Consider the following 18182-nt stretch of genomic DNA (forward strand, 5'->3'; position numbering starts at 1 on the left):
AAAATTTGACAAACAGAACTGGCTTTTACGCTAAAGGCGGAGGTAAAGGCATGTTAAAATAAATAAAAAATAAATAAATAAATTAAAAAAATTAAAAATGCATTGCTCGGTATTATAATGTTTTATTCCCCCCCCCCCCCCCAAAAAAAAAAAACAACCTCTGTCGAAGCCTGGGAGACCTGTTCACTTGGGTTGCTCTCCTCCCCGAAGCATGTGACCAGGTGATCACAGTCACTGCAGTCAGGCAAAGACGGAGGAAACTTGTGACCGAGGCGGTAGGAAGAGAAGCCCCCCTCCTCACCCACCCACCCACCCACCTCCACCCGCTCCGTGAGACCACAACTGGATCCGCAGCGACTGCACAGCCTTCCTTCGGTCTTTTCAGCTCCGTCACACAACATGGACTGCGGAATCATCACGTCCAAGACCATCCTCCTCTTCCTCAGTTTGATATTTTGGGTAAGTTCGCTGTGTTATTTCACCAGCCGCAGAGATTGGATTTCACAGTGACGGCTTTTTTTTTTTTTTTTTTTTTTTTTTTTAAAGAACGAAGGAAACATGGCTCTACAGCAGCACTTCCGTTCCTTTTTTTTTTTTTTGTCTGAAATAATTCGCTTATTGTTATTATTTCGTTGTCGGCGCGTCCTCGTGCGTTAAGGATTATAAATCAGAGTGAGAACTTGATAAACATCATATCATTGTGGATTGCTCCACTTTTCTGGCCTACGCGTTCGCATCTTTACTTCCTTATTTTTTTTTAATTTTTTTTTTAAACTCCTCTCCACTTTAAATATGCGTAGCTATTATTTCAAAGCCAGAAAAAAAAAAGACCGTGAGTTACATTTGCCAATAATATGAACTTCAGTCCGACTGAATTCCGGGTAAACAACTGCCCAACTATCTGTCCTGCTCTGCGTCCTGAAGAGCGAAGTGCTTTTTGAAGCAATGGAGTATGAACATCTGTCTGTCTGTGACTCATGTTTGTGTAATTAGATTACTGAGATACAACGTGTGTGTATATTTGAATATCTACTTTCGTACTTCCTTAATTTCATTTTTCTTCCAAATGTAACGTTTTTTTTTTGTTTTTGTTTTTTTAGCCTCCCACGTGATATTTTCTCATCTCCAACAGGTCTAGGTTTGATGAGCTAATAGGCTTCGTTGCATTTCTCTGCCTTTCACTATCAATTGTTTCCAGTCAATATGTCCCTACCATAGCAAAAAAATAAAATAAAAAGACTGATGGCATGGTAGGTTTCTAGTTGCAAAGCATTACAAATTCAATACTTTCACTTCACGTTTAAACCGCATAAGTAAAAAAAAAAAAAAAAAAAAAAAAGATCCCCACACGTGGATTGATCCTGTTTATTCAAACAGCTTCAGCTCAGTTGTTGTAGTTGCTCAGGTCTGCTGACTGCCGATGAGGAATATTGTTTAGCCAACAGTCTACGATTTATCAAGCTAAGCCAGTGTATTAGAATTAAATATTGAGCAACCATCTTTGATTATTTTTTTTTTAACACTAATTTATAAGACCTTGAGTCTTACATTTCTATAGAAATAAAGTTATGCTTACATAGCTGTGAGAGGTAAATTGCCACATTGTTTAGAAATGATCCTTATGTTTCTTCATTACTTTTTGGGGAGTTGTTTTGCTGTTGTTGTCGATTTTTTTTATTTTTTTTATCTCTCTCTGGTTGTCATCATTATTGAATTTTTTTTGACATATTAAGCTTCTCAAAGATTTCAAAGAATAGTGTTGGTTATATGCTAAAAGAAACTGCCCAGATTAACTTGGCTGCAGTCACGTGTCCTGATTCATCCAGAATATTAAACTGACCTTTCAAACAGTCTCACCCACAAAGCCTCTCTGGCATTATATTGAGCGAAACATTGTACGTACAAACCCTAAAAAGTTTATTTAACGTTTTGGTTTTTTTGAAGATCCCAAAGTTCCATTCACATCTCGGTGAATTCTAGGAAAATCTTAACAATTACAATATTTCCATTTGCTTTCATTTTGATGTGTAATTATGAAATTGAGTCAGGGTATATGTATCTTATCGTGTGTGTGTGTGTGTGTGTTTGTAACAAATTGAGCGATTTAAGGATGAAAATCAAGAGTTAAGAGGTTAATGCGCTCTGGAAGCACATGAGCAAATACGTCATGGCCTCTTTCGTTACTTTTTTTGTTGTTGTTGCACAACTTGCATCCTTTCTGTCTCTGAAACCTGGTCCAATGTACAGTAATAGTCCTGCAGGGGACCCACTAAAATCATCCCCACAGATCAAGAAACATTTCCTCAGGGGTTTCTCACATTCCAGAGAGGTGGCACCGTGTGCAGACGCTATATGTTATGTAAGCCTCTTTGTGCTGCTTCTTAGACACAAGATCAGAGTTTCTGGAAAGATTAGGGGTGAGTGGTGGAGGGGGGTGTAGAGTAGCTGCCCCACAGGGATCCCGTGACTGCGGAGTGATTAAGAGAATCGAGTCATGTGGCTGAACTGCAGGATGAATGATTGTTAGGCCACACAAAACACACATACTCCCATATAAAATAAAAAAAAACACCAGGCACACAATATAACTTCTGTAATTAAAAGGAAAATAATACTCAAAAATTACACTAATTCGCAGGCACAGACGAAGGAGGATTTCTGCCCAGTAGTACTCTCTTATGAAAAGGAAAATTCATCTGATCACACATTATCATATTCTCGTATTCCCACTGTGACATCAGCATTTAAAACAGGGCGAGATTTACATAAACTGCTTGTTTTAGTATATCTCAATCACAGTAGTTTCATAAGTTTTATAGATCATCAGTTAATTTTCCTTTTAGCTCTTTCCCCCACATTATCAGGCTTCTTTTTTTTCCTTTTTTTTTTTAATCAAAGACTGTGGTTCAAATCAAATGTGGTAGAGTGCGTTTCAAAGGGCTCAGGGAAGTCAGGAGTGCTGCTTATACGATAATACTTCAGAGTTATTGTAATCTTAACATTTGTTACTGTTGTTGAGCTTTAGTTATTACATTCCGGACTTGTGACATTTTCAATGAAATGAGAAATAATTTCTTGAATTGTCCAAGTCATTTTATTCTGGAGTGTGTATGCACAAAATTGACCCAGTATACGCGCAGTCTTGTGATTGGTGATCTCACTCACGAAGTATGACTCGTAGAAAAGTGGTGATGTCGGTAGGTGACTTGATGCAGAATCTACGTCCGACTCCACCAGGACAGGCAGTCGGTGACCTTCACAGCCTGGGTTAATCACATGAGGTCAGATAACAAACGGAGAACAAATCTCTTTTGAGCTTTGTCTATTTGTGTTTTTAACAGCCAGCTTTGTTCTCACTTTATAATTATTGGTATTCATGGCTAAAGTTAGTGTTTCTCCTATTGTTTGTACCTTTAGAAAAAGAAGACTTATAAAACAGTATAGTTTTCATGTTGACAGACCAAAGACCAAATGGCCAACTGAAACTTTACATCAATATTTATTAATGCAAGGTTTTAAAAAACATTTCTGACTTCGGTTGTTGGCCACTTCAGCTACCGAATTTGATCCAGATGCTTTCAGCTACAGCGCAGAGAGGAAAAACACAGATCGTGTGACGAAGCCCTTCAGTTGTATCGTGTTTGCTTCTGCAGTAAATTGCGGTGTGAAATGCAGAGTCCATGCATGATGACATTTTTAAAAACTAAAGATTCACTGCTTCACGTTAGTTGATCTTTTTGGCACGAGCGTAAAAAGGCCTTAATAAATTTGGAATGAACAGAAATTGAATTTGCCTCAACGTGGCACAAGTGATGTCAGCAGATGAGATGTGTACATTTAAACCCGCGTTCATTTCAGTGGGATCTTTACTTTTTAACTTTTATTCAGGTCAGGAAGCTGAGCGAACGTGTGTCTCGTGATGATACTTTTGCTTTACATTTACCCTCAACTCTTTGCCGATTTAGAAATGTAATAATAAAAAGATTTTGATCTGTGCGCACATGTTCGATAGTTAGTCTCACTAAAACCGTGTTGCTAAATTGTTTACTGTAAATAAACACTTTGATGACATGTAACGTCATTATTTTTCTCCTCCCCGCAGGCTGCAGGAGCAACGTTGGCCTACGTTGGTTCCTACGTGATCAGGAGCTATGACAGCTTTAGCAGCTTCATTCAGGACTGGAACGCGCTGATCCCAGCAGCTACGATCATCTGTGTCAGTGTGGTGATGTTCTTTTTCGGTCTGGTGGGATGCTGCGCCACACTCCGCGAGTCCAAATTTGGCCTCAGCTTCGTAAGTGTGTGTGTGTGTGTGTGTGTGTGTGTGTGTGTGTGTGTGTGTGTGTTTGTTTTCCATTACCTTTTGTTTACCCATTCACTGTATTCATTTTCTCTTTTATTCTCTGAAATGAAATTCTATTATTTTCTTTCTCCAGTTCTTTCTTTTCATCTTGGCAATCTTTGTAGCTGAATTGGCTGCCTTGGGATTTAGCTTCATCTACCAGGGCAAGGTGAGTCACAGATTTGAACGTATTATCATCAGTTTTAAATATGCTATGACAAATTTGGGTACTCTGATAGAGCTCACTGTTAAAGTACCTGAGTATTATTTTTTTTCTTGTGTCTTTCCAGATAAATGGACTCGTAAATGGCTCTATGGGCAACGTCTTCAAAAAGTATGGTTTAGAAGCTGCTGAGACTAAAGCTGTGGACTTACTGCAAATTAAGGTTGGTGTTGTATTCTCCAGTGTATAAATAGATTTGTTTTCTCATTTGTACTTTCGGTCTGTTCGACCTCTTCTGCTTTGCTTGCGTTCTCTCCCACCTGCTTGGTTTTATTTCCTCCTATCGTTCTTTGAATTTGCTCTATAGTCTGGCTTCTTTAAGAAAATAAAATCTTCAAACGGCAGCAGCTACAGTGAGATCCATAAACGACCACCATGTTCTCCACCTACATGCCCAAAATGCTCTAAAATTACTCCTCAGTCAAAAGTAATTCTGGGAAATGTAGTAGAGGAATACAAAGATGAAGTAGAAAGATAGTGTGCAGGTCAAACACTAAAGAGGACTTCACATGTGCCAAAATAAGCTCTGTACTGTAACTGATATGCAGACTGATGATGGTGTTAGTAGGTGTATATTTCCCATAACCCTCTCTCATGTAGTGTCTAACTTTGCTGCTCTTCTTGACATAATTTGTTAATCAGCCTCCTTTCTTATCACCTGTCCACTTTCTCTGTGCAGTTGCAGTGCTGTGGTGTGCACAACTACACCAGCTGGTTCAACACTTCCTGGTTCAGCAGCAGCAACAACAACTCGGTGCCCGCAACGTGCTGTAAAAACAGCAGCTCATCGTGCACCGGCAATCTGAGTCAACTTGACCCGCTTAACTTGAAGGTAAATCCCACGGAGGAACACCGAGGCCCCTGTTGACATAAAAACAGTGTCAGTGTGCACGTGGTTACATGTGTGTACTGTGTCATGGTTGCTTGAAGAAGACTTTGAAACAGGCAATCTCTTAAGTTAACTGACTTTTCCTGTTCTTGAAATGCTTTGATGACTGCGAGAATAAAGTCCGCAAAAATTTCACTGTACTTGTGTATGTATTTCAGGGTTGTGAGGGCATCCTGCAACACTTCCTACAGGATGTGTTGAGTTATGCCATGCTGGTAACTCTTGGCTTTGCCTTGATCAAGGTAAGATCATCACCCACAGTTTAGCAATTGAATGAGCATTGCTCTACCTCCTGCTCTCTGTTAACGTAATGCAGTGAGATACCCACTAGTCAGTGCAACAGATGACATGTCTCCTTGTAGAAATAGCCTACATATTACAATGAATTCTCAAACCTAGCACTTATTGCAGCTTGTCAAAAGTGGAAAACTAATGCCTGGAATCACGCAGATAGAAAAGTACTTGTCTTGACGTCTACTCAAGTCAATGTACAATGACAGCTCTGTTGAAAGGATTTGAAACAGAAAAGGGTCAGGGTCAGCCATTTCAGCATTTATACACTTCAGCTATGCCTGTCAGAAAGATTTAATCTAAGAAAGCTGAACTCAGATAGCCTTACGAGGTAAAAAAAACAACAACAAAGCAATCTCATTGAAATGTCCTCATGATCGTCCTGTAGACTACTTTGTAATTCTTATACTTCTACAGAGATTAGAGTACAGTACTTGATTCTAGCCTTCATAGCATTTAGCCTACTTGTAACCTTTACTTTCCCCTAAAAGCCAATGTGTTCACAAATCATTTGCTGCTTCATAAAATATATTTTAAGCTCGTTTCTGATGGCTTTTATTTTTCCTGTTGCAGTTCTTTGGGATGACGAGCGTGTGTGTGATAACCTGTAGAAGTGGCAACCGGAGGAGTGGCTACCAGCCTCTCTATGCCTGAACCACTTCCTGCAGCCACCCACTGTAGCACCTCCTCATTTTGCTCTACTGTAGGTTTCCTGACTGCTTACTCTATGTTGTACACATTCATTGCAGAGTTATTTTGAAATCAAAACTTGGAAAACCGTGTCTCAGTCTAAAGGGGGGTCTTACCAGACCATTCCTTCTCAGAATATAATCATTTTGTTAAATGTGGATACAGCTTTCAAATTTCTAAATTGTCTAGATTTGTGTCATTGGGTATTTTTTTAATCATACAGTTTCCATATGGTAAAGCAGCCCAAACTTATCTGTCGTGACTCAGCCCAACTATGGCCAATCATTGGGATAACAATTCATTTTAAAAGTAATTAAACAGTCACAAATGTTGATTCCCGTTGCACAGCTTTGGATTTTGTTTCCTGGAAGCCTTATTCTTCTGACGCATCATTTTCATTTCTAACATAGTCTGTAGTGCAGCAGCAGCCATGACATCAAAGGACAGAAAAGATCACAGAGAAGAAAAATCTATTTTGGACATTAAGGCTTCTACTCGTAAATCTTGCTGAGCCTTTTTAATCAGTTGAGATCATGTAGATATTATTTTACAGGACATTATACTTTGGAATGTACTTTAATGAATGACTTCAAACTATATTTTAAGCTTTTTTCTGATTGTGAACAAAATAACAGCAGTTTAATGCCTTACGTAGCGTTGCAATATTTATGGCCAGCTGAACGGATGAATATGGACATATGTCATTTTGGGGTGTATCAACTGTATTGAATGGAATTGTAGCTTTACTTCTAGTTTGACGCTGGTTGTGTTTATTATATTTCTAAATTAAAAAGGTGAATGTTTCACAATAATTTGGAGTTCGGTGCAATTATATCCCTTGCTTGAATGGCCTACTCTTCTATACTTTCTAACAACCTCTTGTAATTTACAATATTAAAAATATTTATTGTGCAATATACATTCAACAAAAATATGAACGCAACGCTTTTATTTTTGCTCGAATTTCTCGAGTTTAATTAAAAGATGCAAGGCTTCTTTTATGCGTGAATAGGCTCATTTATTTTCAATTTTCTTCACAAATATGTTAAATTTATGTTAGTGAGCACTTCACCTTTGCCAAAATATTTCATCCACCTGACCGGTGTGACACACAAGATGCTGTGCCTTGGACTGTTCATAATAAAAATGCCCCTCTAAAATGTGTAGTTTAATCAAGCGACACAATGCCACAGATGTCACAAGTTTTGAAAGAGCGTGCAGTTGGTATGCTGAATGTAGGAATGAGCTGTTGCCTGAGAAATTGAATGTTCATTTCACTACCATGAGCCTTTTCCAACGTCGTTTCTGAGAGTTTGGCAGGCATCACCTGCAAGATCATCCTGAGACGAGCCACCTAGACAGCTGGTGAAACAACCGTTTTGCACAACTGAAGAACTTCTCACAAACTGTCACGAACCGTCTTAGGGAATCACCCGAGTGCTCCTCATTCTCATCGAGGTTTTAACCTTACGTGACCGACGTGTGTCGTCGTAACAGAGTCAAGTTGGCAAATGCCATATGTAACTGCACAATTAGAGTGGCCTTTAATTGTGACCAGTCCAAGGCACACCTGTGCAACAATCATGCTGTTTAATCAGCATCTTGGTGGATGGATTCATACTTTAAGGGAGAGATAACCCTTTTGTGTGCATAGAAGAAGTCTTATATCTTTTACTTCCAACACATGAAAAATGGAAGTGAACACAAAAGTGTTGCGTTTAAATTTTTGTTGAGCATACATAAGTTATTATAAATATATAAATTATTATAACATCCTTAATTATTAAGTCTTTATAGCTAGGACACACTGACAGTCACACACATAATATCGTGTCATTGTAATGAAACGAGGGCATAGGGGAGTAAAACGTTATGTTGAATCATCTGTTCATTTTGGTGCCAAAACGCCTTCCTATCTTCTTTTCAAGAAAGCAGACCACTGTGGCAGAGTGTACATTCATACATCCCATTAAACATGACCCACGGTGGTTATCTGTCACCTCCTGACTGCTGATAAAGAGGCCCCTGGTGTAGCACATACAGAAAATAGAAGTATTCATCTTACATAAGCCCTGTCACTGTTGAAAAAGATACATAAGAATATAAACTCATGTCCAGGGGGAGTCGCTGTCATCAATCATCACTGAGCACAGAGAAAACAGATATGTCACCCACTGATGAGGCATAAATACAACTGATTTTAGCCTTCTTCTTTTTTTAAATCCAAAGTTAAATAATATATTTTTTAATTAATGTGGTGCGTCAACCTAATTTGTCGCCCCGATTGCCCGTCCTAATACCTACGTAAACAAATTTGGATTGCTTTTTAGACCTGCAGATGAAACATTAGATCGCGCAACATGTTTGTTGTTGTATGTTTAGTTGCAGTAACCAAGAAAATCCTGTATGTGGAGCCAAAGAACCTGCTCTAAGTTTAAAGACGAAAACAAGTTGTGGTGCTGAAAGGGGCCCAGAAAAACACTCACAATGCACTTGCTACAGCAGAAGATATACGAGTTCATACTTTGTCGGTTAATAGGTATTATATACATATATAAGTACAATTAGATATAAGTACATTTTGTACGTAAGTACGTGCGTTCTTTGTGTTGGAGTTTCAATTAGTGGCTCTTTGCGTGATTGAGATCTCTGTGTGTGTGTGTGTGTGTGTGTGTGTGTGCGACTGTATTTATGATGTAAATGACCGTGCCGACCCGTCTCAGTCCGTGTCCCTCTCATATCTCTCGACTGCATATCTTATTCGGGGCACATCCCCCGCTGCCCCAGGCTGTGTTGACATTTAGACAGGTCGTTGTTTTTTTTTTAGACACAACTGTTGGCACACGCACAGCCACATAACTTTGTCAACTCTGAGACCCGCTTCCCTCCCTTGTTCCTTAAACTGTCTTGTTTTTTCCCGTCTCTCGTTCGCTTTCATGTCAGTTATGTCAGTTCTTTGGCTTCACCTTTTCTCTCGTCACATATCTTTCTTTATTTGTTTCTGTTTTGTTTTTTTTATGTTTGAGGTGTATTTGCATCTCTATCTCCTCCCTAGACCACACCTCTGTTTTCTGTTCTGTCTTCTTGTTTTTTTTTTAACTTCTCTGGCCCTGTAGTATCCCAAGTGTTCACCCTGGATATCAAGTGGTGCAGCAGATATGATAGTGCTCTTTCTCACTCACTCGTGCTGCATACTGGGAATACTACAAATCAGTCTGAGCACAGCAGCTGTCCTTGAAAAGTAATATAGTAAATTAAAACCCAAACCGAGAAGATGTTTTATTTTCGTTAAAAAGATAAAAAAAAAGATAAAAGCCTAAACATTTGCTGCCATAGACCAGGCTGTGAAGTGAAGTATTCTTTTAAGGCTTTTACAATAAAAGATCCATCTTAGGCATCCCACTGTAAACATTGTAACTTGTGTGTGTGGCTCAGATGCCCTCCTGCAGAGTGCTCTGCTAGGATCTGCACTGCTTGCAACCATGTTATCGCTGCAGTCTGCGCCAAAATGTCTGCATTCATTTGTCAAAACTTGGTTAAAACATTGTTTTAACAATGTTTTCATCTCATATTTATGTGGTGAAATCTCTTCTCGTTGAACTCTCTTGTGAAGCTCCAAAAACACTGGTTCCAACATGTACCATAATGCACCTGGATATTAGTCTTAATTAGCTTCTCCTTGCCTCAGTAGCCTCTTCTTTCAAAATCAACACCTAAAGTTTATAATGCAACCGTTTTGATTGAAAAAATAAGTCGTTTTAGGTCCAGTGAAACTTTAGGTGAAGTCAGTTGACTTCATCAGAGTATAAAAACAATGGTACGCTCCTTTAAACTTGAATAGCATGAACTTTTAATAAGGTTGTATTTCTTGTTCTATAACAGGCATGTTCTCCGGCTTCCTCCCATCATCCAAAAACATGCACCTCAGGTTACCTGGCGCCGCGCTAGTGGCAGCCTGCTGCAGCATCTCCCCCCTGAGAGCCCCCCTGCTGTAGTAAAGAAATTTCCCCTCGGGGATTAATAAAGTGTATAAAATAAAATAATAAAAAAAAAATGTTCAGCCTCTTTCCATCACCTTAAAGATAAAAACAAAGAAAGTTTTTAATTCACCAGGGGAAGAGTTGCTGTGCGTAGAATTTGGCACGGAAGTATTTTCTTTCATCTTTGCACACCTACAGATGTGGCTCCTTTCTCTTTCTCTCTCCATTTTGGGCCATTAACCTGATGGAAAAAACATTCATCACAAACACGCACAGAGCGAGCCGACTCAGCCAGATACCATCACAAGGAAATTTCAGCCTGACCTCTAATTTATTTATTTCCTTTCCTTACTTACACAGGGATCCTTTGAAAGGAGGTAATCTGAGGAGCACACACATGCAGTGCTGTGGCTCACTCTGTGTTGAAGGTAGATAGACAAAAGGACCGGAAGGCAGTTTTAGTGTGTCTTTGTAGAAGTCCGAGGACTCTTCTCCAGAAAATTTCTTCATGACACAAGTAGCTATTCTATTACTAAATGGCTTTTCTGGATTCATTTCATAACTACTGGTTTTGTTACATATCTGTCAGCTTTAACATCAAACAAAAAACCCTGCTCAGCACAAACAGTGAAGGTGAGATGAATCACACGGCAGATTGTAGGGCTTGTGTGCTTTCTTATAGGGTAGGACAAGAACAAAAGGGGTTTTAGAGTCCTTTTTTATTATTAAAAAAAAAGAACAATACAAACAAATAGGGAAACTGTGCAATGTCAGGGTTTATTTGGATTTCTCTCTTTCAACTTTCTTTTCAGGAATGATGCCTAAATAATTTGTCAGGACTAGGAGCAAGTTATACTGACAACATGCCTGTGTGTGTATGCGTGTGTGCTTCTGTAAATAGCCACCCACGACCGACACTGTGATGTCTCCATTTGTCAGATGCTATCAGTGTTAATAAGAAGAGGGCAGCCAGAAATAAGGAACAGAAATACAGCACAGACAGTGAGAACAAAGACTGAAATGGGCCACATGAGCCACAGCAATATCACAGTATTATCTATAATTTTAATCTTCACAGTATACGTTGCTACAAGGGGTATTAATGCCATCTCATTTCTTTGCCCCTTTACTTGTTTTTTCACTTGATCTCTTTCTCCTGTTTCTTTCATGTGTTGTCATTTAACAGCTTTTGGGGGATTTATCTATTTTTTGGCCCACCTCCAGTGACCAATAACTTTTCATATACCTCCAACTACAATTTCTTTTGAAATACTAAAAAAAAAAAAATGTTTTGCTAAATACTGTATCTGGAAATAGCCACAGAAACATCAATAAGAAAATACTAACAAGAAGTTATTTATGTGACTTTCACCTCAGTAATATATATCAACACTTTTTATTTCTGCCATCTCAGCATGTGTTATAAATAAAAGCAGATTGTGATGTTGCAGTTTTTCAGAAGCTGCATCACTAGTTGTGTCTGTCAGGGGACACCAGAAAGTGTTGTTTCATGCCTTTGTGGGCAGATAAACTTTTGAACTGCACCACTGCTTGTCACTGGTCACAAGGGGAAAATAGGACAACATCAAAGAGCTTTTACTAAATGATTTAAGATTTAGATTTAGATTTTGCATACAAAACCAAATATCAACCTTTAAAATATTAGTTTTTTTTGAAGAATGGCCATGAATGGGGACAAATCACAACATCAAAACAGCATTCAAAGTTGTTGTTTTTTTTGCTTGTTAAATTTATTTGATTAAGTCATCTGGTTTTTTTTTTCATTATGAATCAGCAGATAAGACTTTTGTGAAGCATTGGATCAATCAAAATACACTTCCTAAAAATAATTGAAAGGAAAAAAATTGATAACATCTTTCATTAAAAACTGGCCTGTGCCATTATTTCTGACAGTTCTCCTGCTACTGAATAAAAGCATCTGGAAAAAAAAAAATTTGCTCCATCTGCAACAAAAGCCTTTGACAATTTTCTCACTACATTCCATTTGTATGCCTAAGTTATCTCGCCAACACGCAGGACATAGAGGAGATACACACCTGAAAAATGTAAATTCTAAAAGACTCTTTCAATCCCACAAGCTTCACTTTAGATACCGCAGGGGTACAGGACGTCCACAGCTGCTGTTTGAAAGGGCTGAACCTTTGTTTGTCTCTACATTTTCCCAGCAGCATCACAACCTCCCCCCCCCCCCATCATCACACAGACACCACTGATCCATCACTTGCTGACTTGTGTTTAGCAACTTCTTCATCAGATTATCCTATAAAATACAACAAAAAGGTATCAAATGAGCAACAAATGTACATTTTTACTTATATATGTCATATACTGGTGCAGGAATACAAATCCATGTCTATCCTTGTAACTGTCCTCTGTTCTTCTCATCGACAGAGCCAGAACATCATAACAACATCACACCCAGTTCATTATATAAGGTGGCCTGTGGGTCTGTTCTACGGCAGCCTCACTTCACATTATGAACCCCTTCTCTGCATGATCATTATTACACTCACCATGACCTGGCCTCTCTTCCTTCTTCTCTCTCCCACTGCGTTGACTCTCATAAGAACGCTAGCCGCTCTCTACTCACCACAGGCGATGACACTGCAAACACTGGAGAAACTTTACTCTTTTGCTGTGCTTCTCTCCATCTTCATGAGGCCCTCAGTCCCACACAGTGTAATAAGTTCACACAGCTTTCTGCACTTTGCAGAGATGGCTCTGGAAAAGTAAGAAATCAGAAACTACTTTAAACACTTACAGTGGAGGAAATAATTATTTGATCCCTTGCCGATTTTATAAGTTTGCCCAGTGACGAAGAAATGAACGGTCTATAATTGTAATGGTAGGTTTATTTTAACAGTGAGAGACAGAATATCAAAATAAAATCCAGCAAATCACATCGTATTAAAGTTATGAATTGATTTGTATTTGATTGTGTGAAATAAGTATATGATCCCCTAGCAAAACATGACTCAGTACTTGGTGGAGAAACCGTTGTTGGAAGCACAGAGGTCAGACGTTTATTGTAGTTGGTCACCAGGTTTGAACACATCTCAGGAGGGATTTTGGTCCCCTCCTCTTTGCTGATCCTCTCCAAATCCTTAAGGTTTCGAGGCTTTCGCTTGGAAACTCGAAGCTTCAGCTCCCTCAACAGATTTTCTATGGGATGAAGGTCCGGAGCATGGCTCGGCCACTCCATGACCTTAATGTGCTTCTTCATGAGCCACTCCTTTGTTGCCTTGGCCGTATGTTTTGGGTCAATGTCGTGCTGGAAGACCCATCCACGACCCATTTTCAGTGTCCTGGCTGAGGGAAGGAGGTTGTCGCCCAAGATTTCACGGTACATGGCCCCGTCCATCCTCCCCTCGATGCGGTGAAGTCTTCCTGTCCCCTTAGCAGAGAAACACCCCCGAAGCATAATGTTTCCAACTCCATGCTTAACGGTAGGGACGGTCTTCTTGTGGTTATAGTCAGCATTTCTCTTCCTCCAAACACAGCGAGTCGAGTTGATACCAAAGAGCTCGATTTTGGTCTCATCTGACCACATCACCTTCTCCCAAGCCTTCTCTGAATCATTCAGGTGTTCATTGGCAAACTTTAAACGGACCTGTCCATGTGCCTTCTTGAGCAGGGGGACCTCGCGGGCGCTGCAGGATTTTGATCCATTACGGCGTCGTGTGTTACCAATGGTTTTCTTGGTGACTGTGGTCCCAGCTGTCTTGAGATCATTAACAAGTTCCTCCCGTGTAGTTCTGGGCTGATCCCTCACCTTTCTCATGATCATCGATACCCCACTAGGCAAGATCTTGCGTGGAGTCCAAGACTGAGGGCGATTGATGGTCATTTTGTGTTTCTTCCATTTCCGAAAAATTGCACCAACAGTTATCTCCTTCTCACTGAGCTGCTTGCCGATGGTCTTGTAGCCCATGCTAGCCTTGTGCAGGTCTACAATCTTGTCCCTTATGTCCTTAGACAGGTCTTTGGTCTTACCCATGGTGGAGAGGTTGGAATCTGATTGATTGATTCTGTGGGCAGGTGTCTTTTACAAAGGTAACGAGTTGAGATTCGGAGTACTTTCTTAAAGCGAGAGGACTAATCTAACCCGGTCTGTGGGAGCCAAAATTCTTGCTGGTTGGTGGAGGATCAAATACTTATTTCATACAATCAAATGCAAATCAATTTATAACTTTTATATGATGTGATTTCCTGGATTTCTTTTTTTTTCCTTGATATTCTGTCTCTCACTGTTAAAATAAACCTACCATTACAATTATAGACTATTCATTTCTTTGTCAGTGGGCAAACTTACTAAATCGGCAAGGGATCAAATGATTATATCCCCCACTGTATATAGAATAATACAAACCAATGATAAATCCAATTTTAAGAGTACATTTTATTTTTAATATATTCTGGACTGTTTTCTTTATGGGGTTTTATGGAACAGCGTGGTTTAACTGATTGATAAAATTGTTTAATTTCATAATGAATACACAAGAAATTATCTCAGACAATGTAAATCTTTTTTTAATTTTTTAATCATAAAACAGGCATATTTTACCTCATAAACAGCAATTTTCTGTGAAACCAGGCTCCTGTTTTCAAGTATCTCACCTCTTCTTTATTTCATATCCATTCCCGTTATGATCTCCCTACAATGTGAGCTATACTTTCCCCAGAAGTCTGGTACAAACTGTTGTTTCTTTTGGAAGTCCTTGACATGTCATAGCATCCTCTGTAAAGATATTCATTCACACTCAACAGAGGCTCCTCTCTCCAGCTTCCTCTCTTGGGAACACAGATATCTTGCGCCTGTCAGGATGATAGATGACCAGGGTAATCATGAAGCTATAATAATCGGGCTGGAATGAGATAGAGGCGAGTTCAGCCCATCTTCAAATACATTGAAAATGACAGGTTATATTCATGTTCTTTGATCCTTAGTCTTCAGTGGGTTTGGACACTCCTGCAAAACCGTGGTCCAGTTTTAACTCAGTTCAGGGAGCTCCAGGGAGTCCAGAGTCAGAGAAGTAGAGGATATAAGGGAGGGAGAGAGGGAGAGAGATCATGTGTGGTGCAGTGTGAGGCCACTAAGGTCTGATAGATGCGCGTGAATCGGGGTGATCCCTTCCGCTCCTTCTTCACTCCTCTCGAAGCGCTGACAGAGAGCGGACAGTCGCCCACAATAACCGACTTTATAACAGCCTCTGGCTTATCTCATTTCGGCGGATCGCCCCCGGTGCCGACCCGTACCGACTGTTCGCCCCTGTAGCATCTAAATCTCACTCACAAGGGAAGAGAAGAAAGATAGATTTGCAATCGTGTTTCACTTTCTTTGCTTCCAAAGGACCCGTATCTTTCCTATCTTTCCCCCGGATCTTTGTTTCTGGACGGCAGGCTGCGGCTGCGTAAAGCCCTGGTGAGTATTGATGGTTGCTGCTGTCATGTTTGCTTGTATTTCTTTCTTCTTCCTCTTGTTATTGGCCACCGAACAGATGCTTAGATAAGATAAGATATCGTGTCGCTGATCTGAGAGGGAAACGGAGCACAGGACTGTTTGTGGTTGGTACACTTTTTCTTGGAAACGGGGCTGTATTGTTTTTATTTCATTCACTCAATTTGACTGTTTTTGTTCTGTCAGAGGGGCGTAACTAGAGTGTATGAAGATACACAAAGGCAGCTGCATTAAGCCAGTGTGCAGAGAGGATGCAGCGTTTCCCATCTGTAGTAAAAACTGCCTTAACGCTTGTTGGAAAGTAAATCGAGTCAAAAAAAGAAAGAAAACACAGCCAGAGAGGGTCCTGGGGGACAAAGAGGCAGCAGCACAAAGCCCGAGTACAACAGATGTGCCCTTGTTTGCTCATATCTGCTATCACCTACAAATTTGGTAACATCAAAGCTACTGGCTCACTCCAAGTGCAGAGAACAGTTTAATTTTTTTTCTTCCCTTTTCTGAACATAAATTAAAGGCTATTTAAAGCCAGTGTGATATTCCTAAACCTTTTGACTCTGGGCTTAAATATAACGAACTTAGAGTTTATTCACTGCATCCAGAAACAGCAAATGATTCTTATTTATTATGTATATTGTCATTGCATAACCTGAAGAAATATGCAGAATAAATGCTCAGAGAGAGCACCAACCGCCATCTCTAGTGGTTATGCATTATTTATAAAGTTACCCCAGTGCTGCACCTCCCAACCAGCACCACTGTCAATCTCCCTCTCTTTTAGTCTCTGTTCTCACCTTACACTCTTGCAGTCTCTGACAGTCCGCCTGACATGAGTGTTTGTAAGTATTATTTGTGTTTGTAAGGCTGTTAAAGAGCAGCCGTAGTTGTGGGTCTGTGCCCAGGTCTGTGCCCGATTTTGAGAAAGAAACTGAGAGTGGGAGAGTTCATTCTCAAATGTGACCTCAGGCCTGTGATTGCAAAGAGACTTGTATTATGGATTGATGGATCGTTTGAGCTCACACAGCTCAAGGATGCTGTAGGGGCGAGAGGAAATCAAAGCTTTTGTTTTCTACCACTGTGTGACCTTTCTAAGGGCAGAAATAAGAAGCGAAATCTCAGGTATAGCAGGACGTGCAATGGTAAACAAATAAAGGAAGAAGAAGTAGACTTTCAATTCGATGTCTCCATGTTAATCTGTTCCAAGCTTTGAAAATGTCTCTTTGCTCTGAAAGCCTTTACAGCTTCATATAGATATTAAAGCATCATTGAACTGGCATGATTATCCTCTCTAAGCACATAAAGTTGCTTGTGTAGATTCGATTACAGTGCCATTCAGTGTTATGTAATAGCAACTCCCCTGCAACACAGACCCTGTTAACACCCAGGCTCTGTTGCTGTGTAACTTTCATCTTTATCCTACTCGTCTCTCGGCTCTCTGTTCACCCTTTTTCCTCTTTTTCTCCCCAGCAGCAGCAGCAGCAGCAGCAGCACATGTGAGAAACACTGCTAATAGCGCTATCATCCCACAGTGGCCACAGCCTCATGCTGAAATCCCTACATTCATGAGAAGGCAACAGGAAGCAGATTACTGAGGGATTAAACTCATGCACATGTATGCGCATGCACACACAGAGGACACCGTGCTTCCAGGATTTGACGGCCATCCAGCTGGGCATCTCACACTGAATGAACTTGTGTGACTGACTGAGACACTCTCTGGTATCATGGAAGAAGAGGAGGAGCCAACAGAGACTCATTGAATTTAAAACCCACGATCTCACCTCCTGTACTCTGCCTCACCATCGAAGGCTTTATGACTTGTAACAAACAGCAGAGCATGCAGAAAGAGAGAGGAGTGCAGAGCCAACCGTCCGCCTGCTGCTGTCCCATGATGCGTCGGCACTTGTAAGAGCAGAATCTGCCACACAGAGGGCTGTTTCTATGGATACCCCTGCCCTGGGAAGTATTAATAAGACTCACTGACAATCTGACTATCTGCTCATGAAGAATATACAGAGAGAGATTAGAAGTGCATCCTTGCAGCATAAAAAAAACAAAACATGAGTAGAGCAGAGAAAGACATCATCAAGTATATTTAAACATGAGGCCACAAGATCACTGACTAAACCAAACATCAGATTTATTTTCACTTGGTTTCATATATTGTGATCCTGTATGATTTTCTTGCATCAAAGATCATCAAAAATGTCACATGAAGTATGTTCTCAGTTCAGGGCAACATGAGCAGAAGATGTTTCAGAAAAAGTTTGATTTCATAAGAGATGCCCCAC

General features: G+C 40.1%; 1 protein-coding gene across 1 annotated transcript in view; it reads left to right on the forward strand.

Annotated features, from left to right (window-relative positions):
* Window positions 1-306: 306 nt before the first annotated feature.
* The window catches only part of mapk4 (mitogen-activated protein kinase 4), a 33056-nt gene continuing 15180 nt past the window's right edge, over window positions 307-18182 (forward strand). The window contains 10 exon segments of the mRNA XM_069699341.1: window positions 307-459; window positions 4103-4294; window positions 4437-4511; window positions 4633-4728; window positions 5245-5397; window positions 5613-5696; window positions 6319-6393; window positions 15579-15791; window positions 15794-15858; window positions 17359-17384. Of these exon segments, the coding sequence (XP_069555442.1) occupies window positions 400-459; window positions 4103-4294; window positions 4437-4511; window positions 4633-4728; window positions 5245-5397; window positions 5613-5696; window positions 6319-6393; window positions 15579-15791; window positions 15794-15858; window positions 17359-17384 (1039 nt within the window). The 5' untranslated portion in view covers window positions 307-399.

The sequence above is a fragment of the Brachyistius frenatus genome, unplaced genomic scaffold (assembly GCF_029030835.1).
Source record: "Brachyistius frenatus isolate BFR_SWC_R1_liver_20210118 unplaced genomic scaffold, ASM2903083v1 Contig_30, whole genome shotgun sequence".
Lineage (NCBI taxonomy): Eukaryota > Metazoa > Chordata > Actinopteri > Embiotocidae > Brachyistius > Brachyistius frenatus.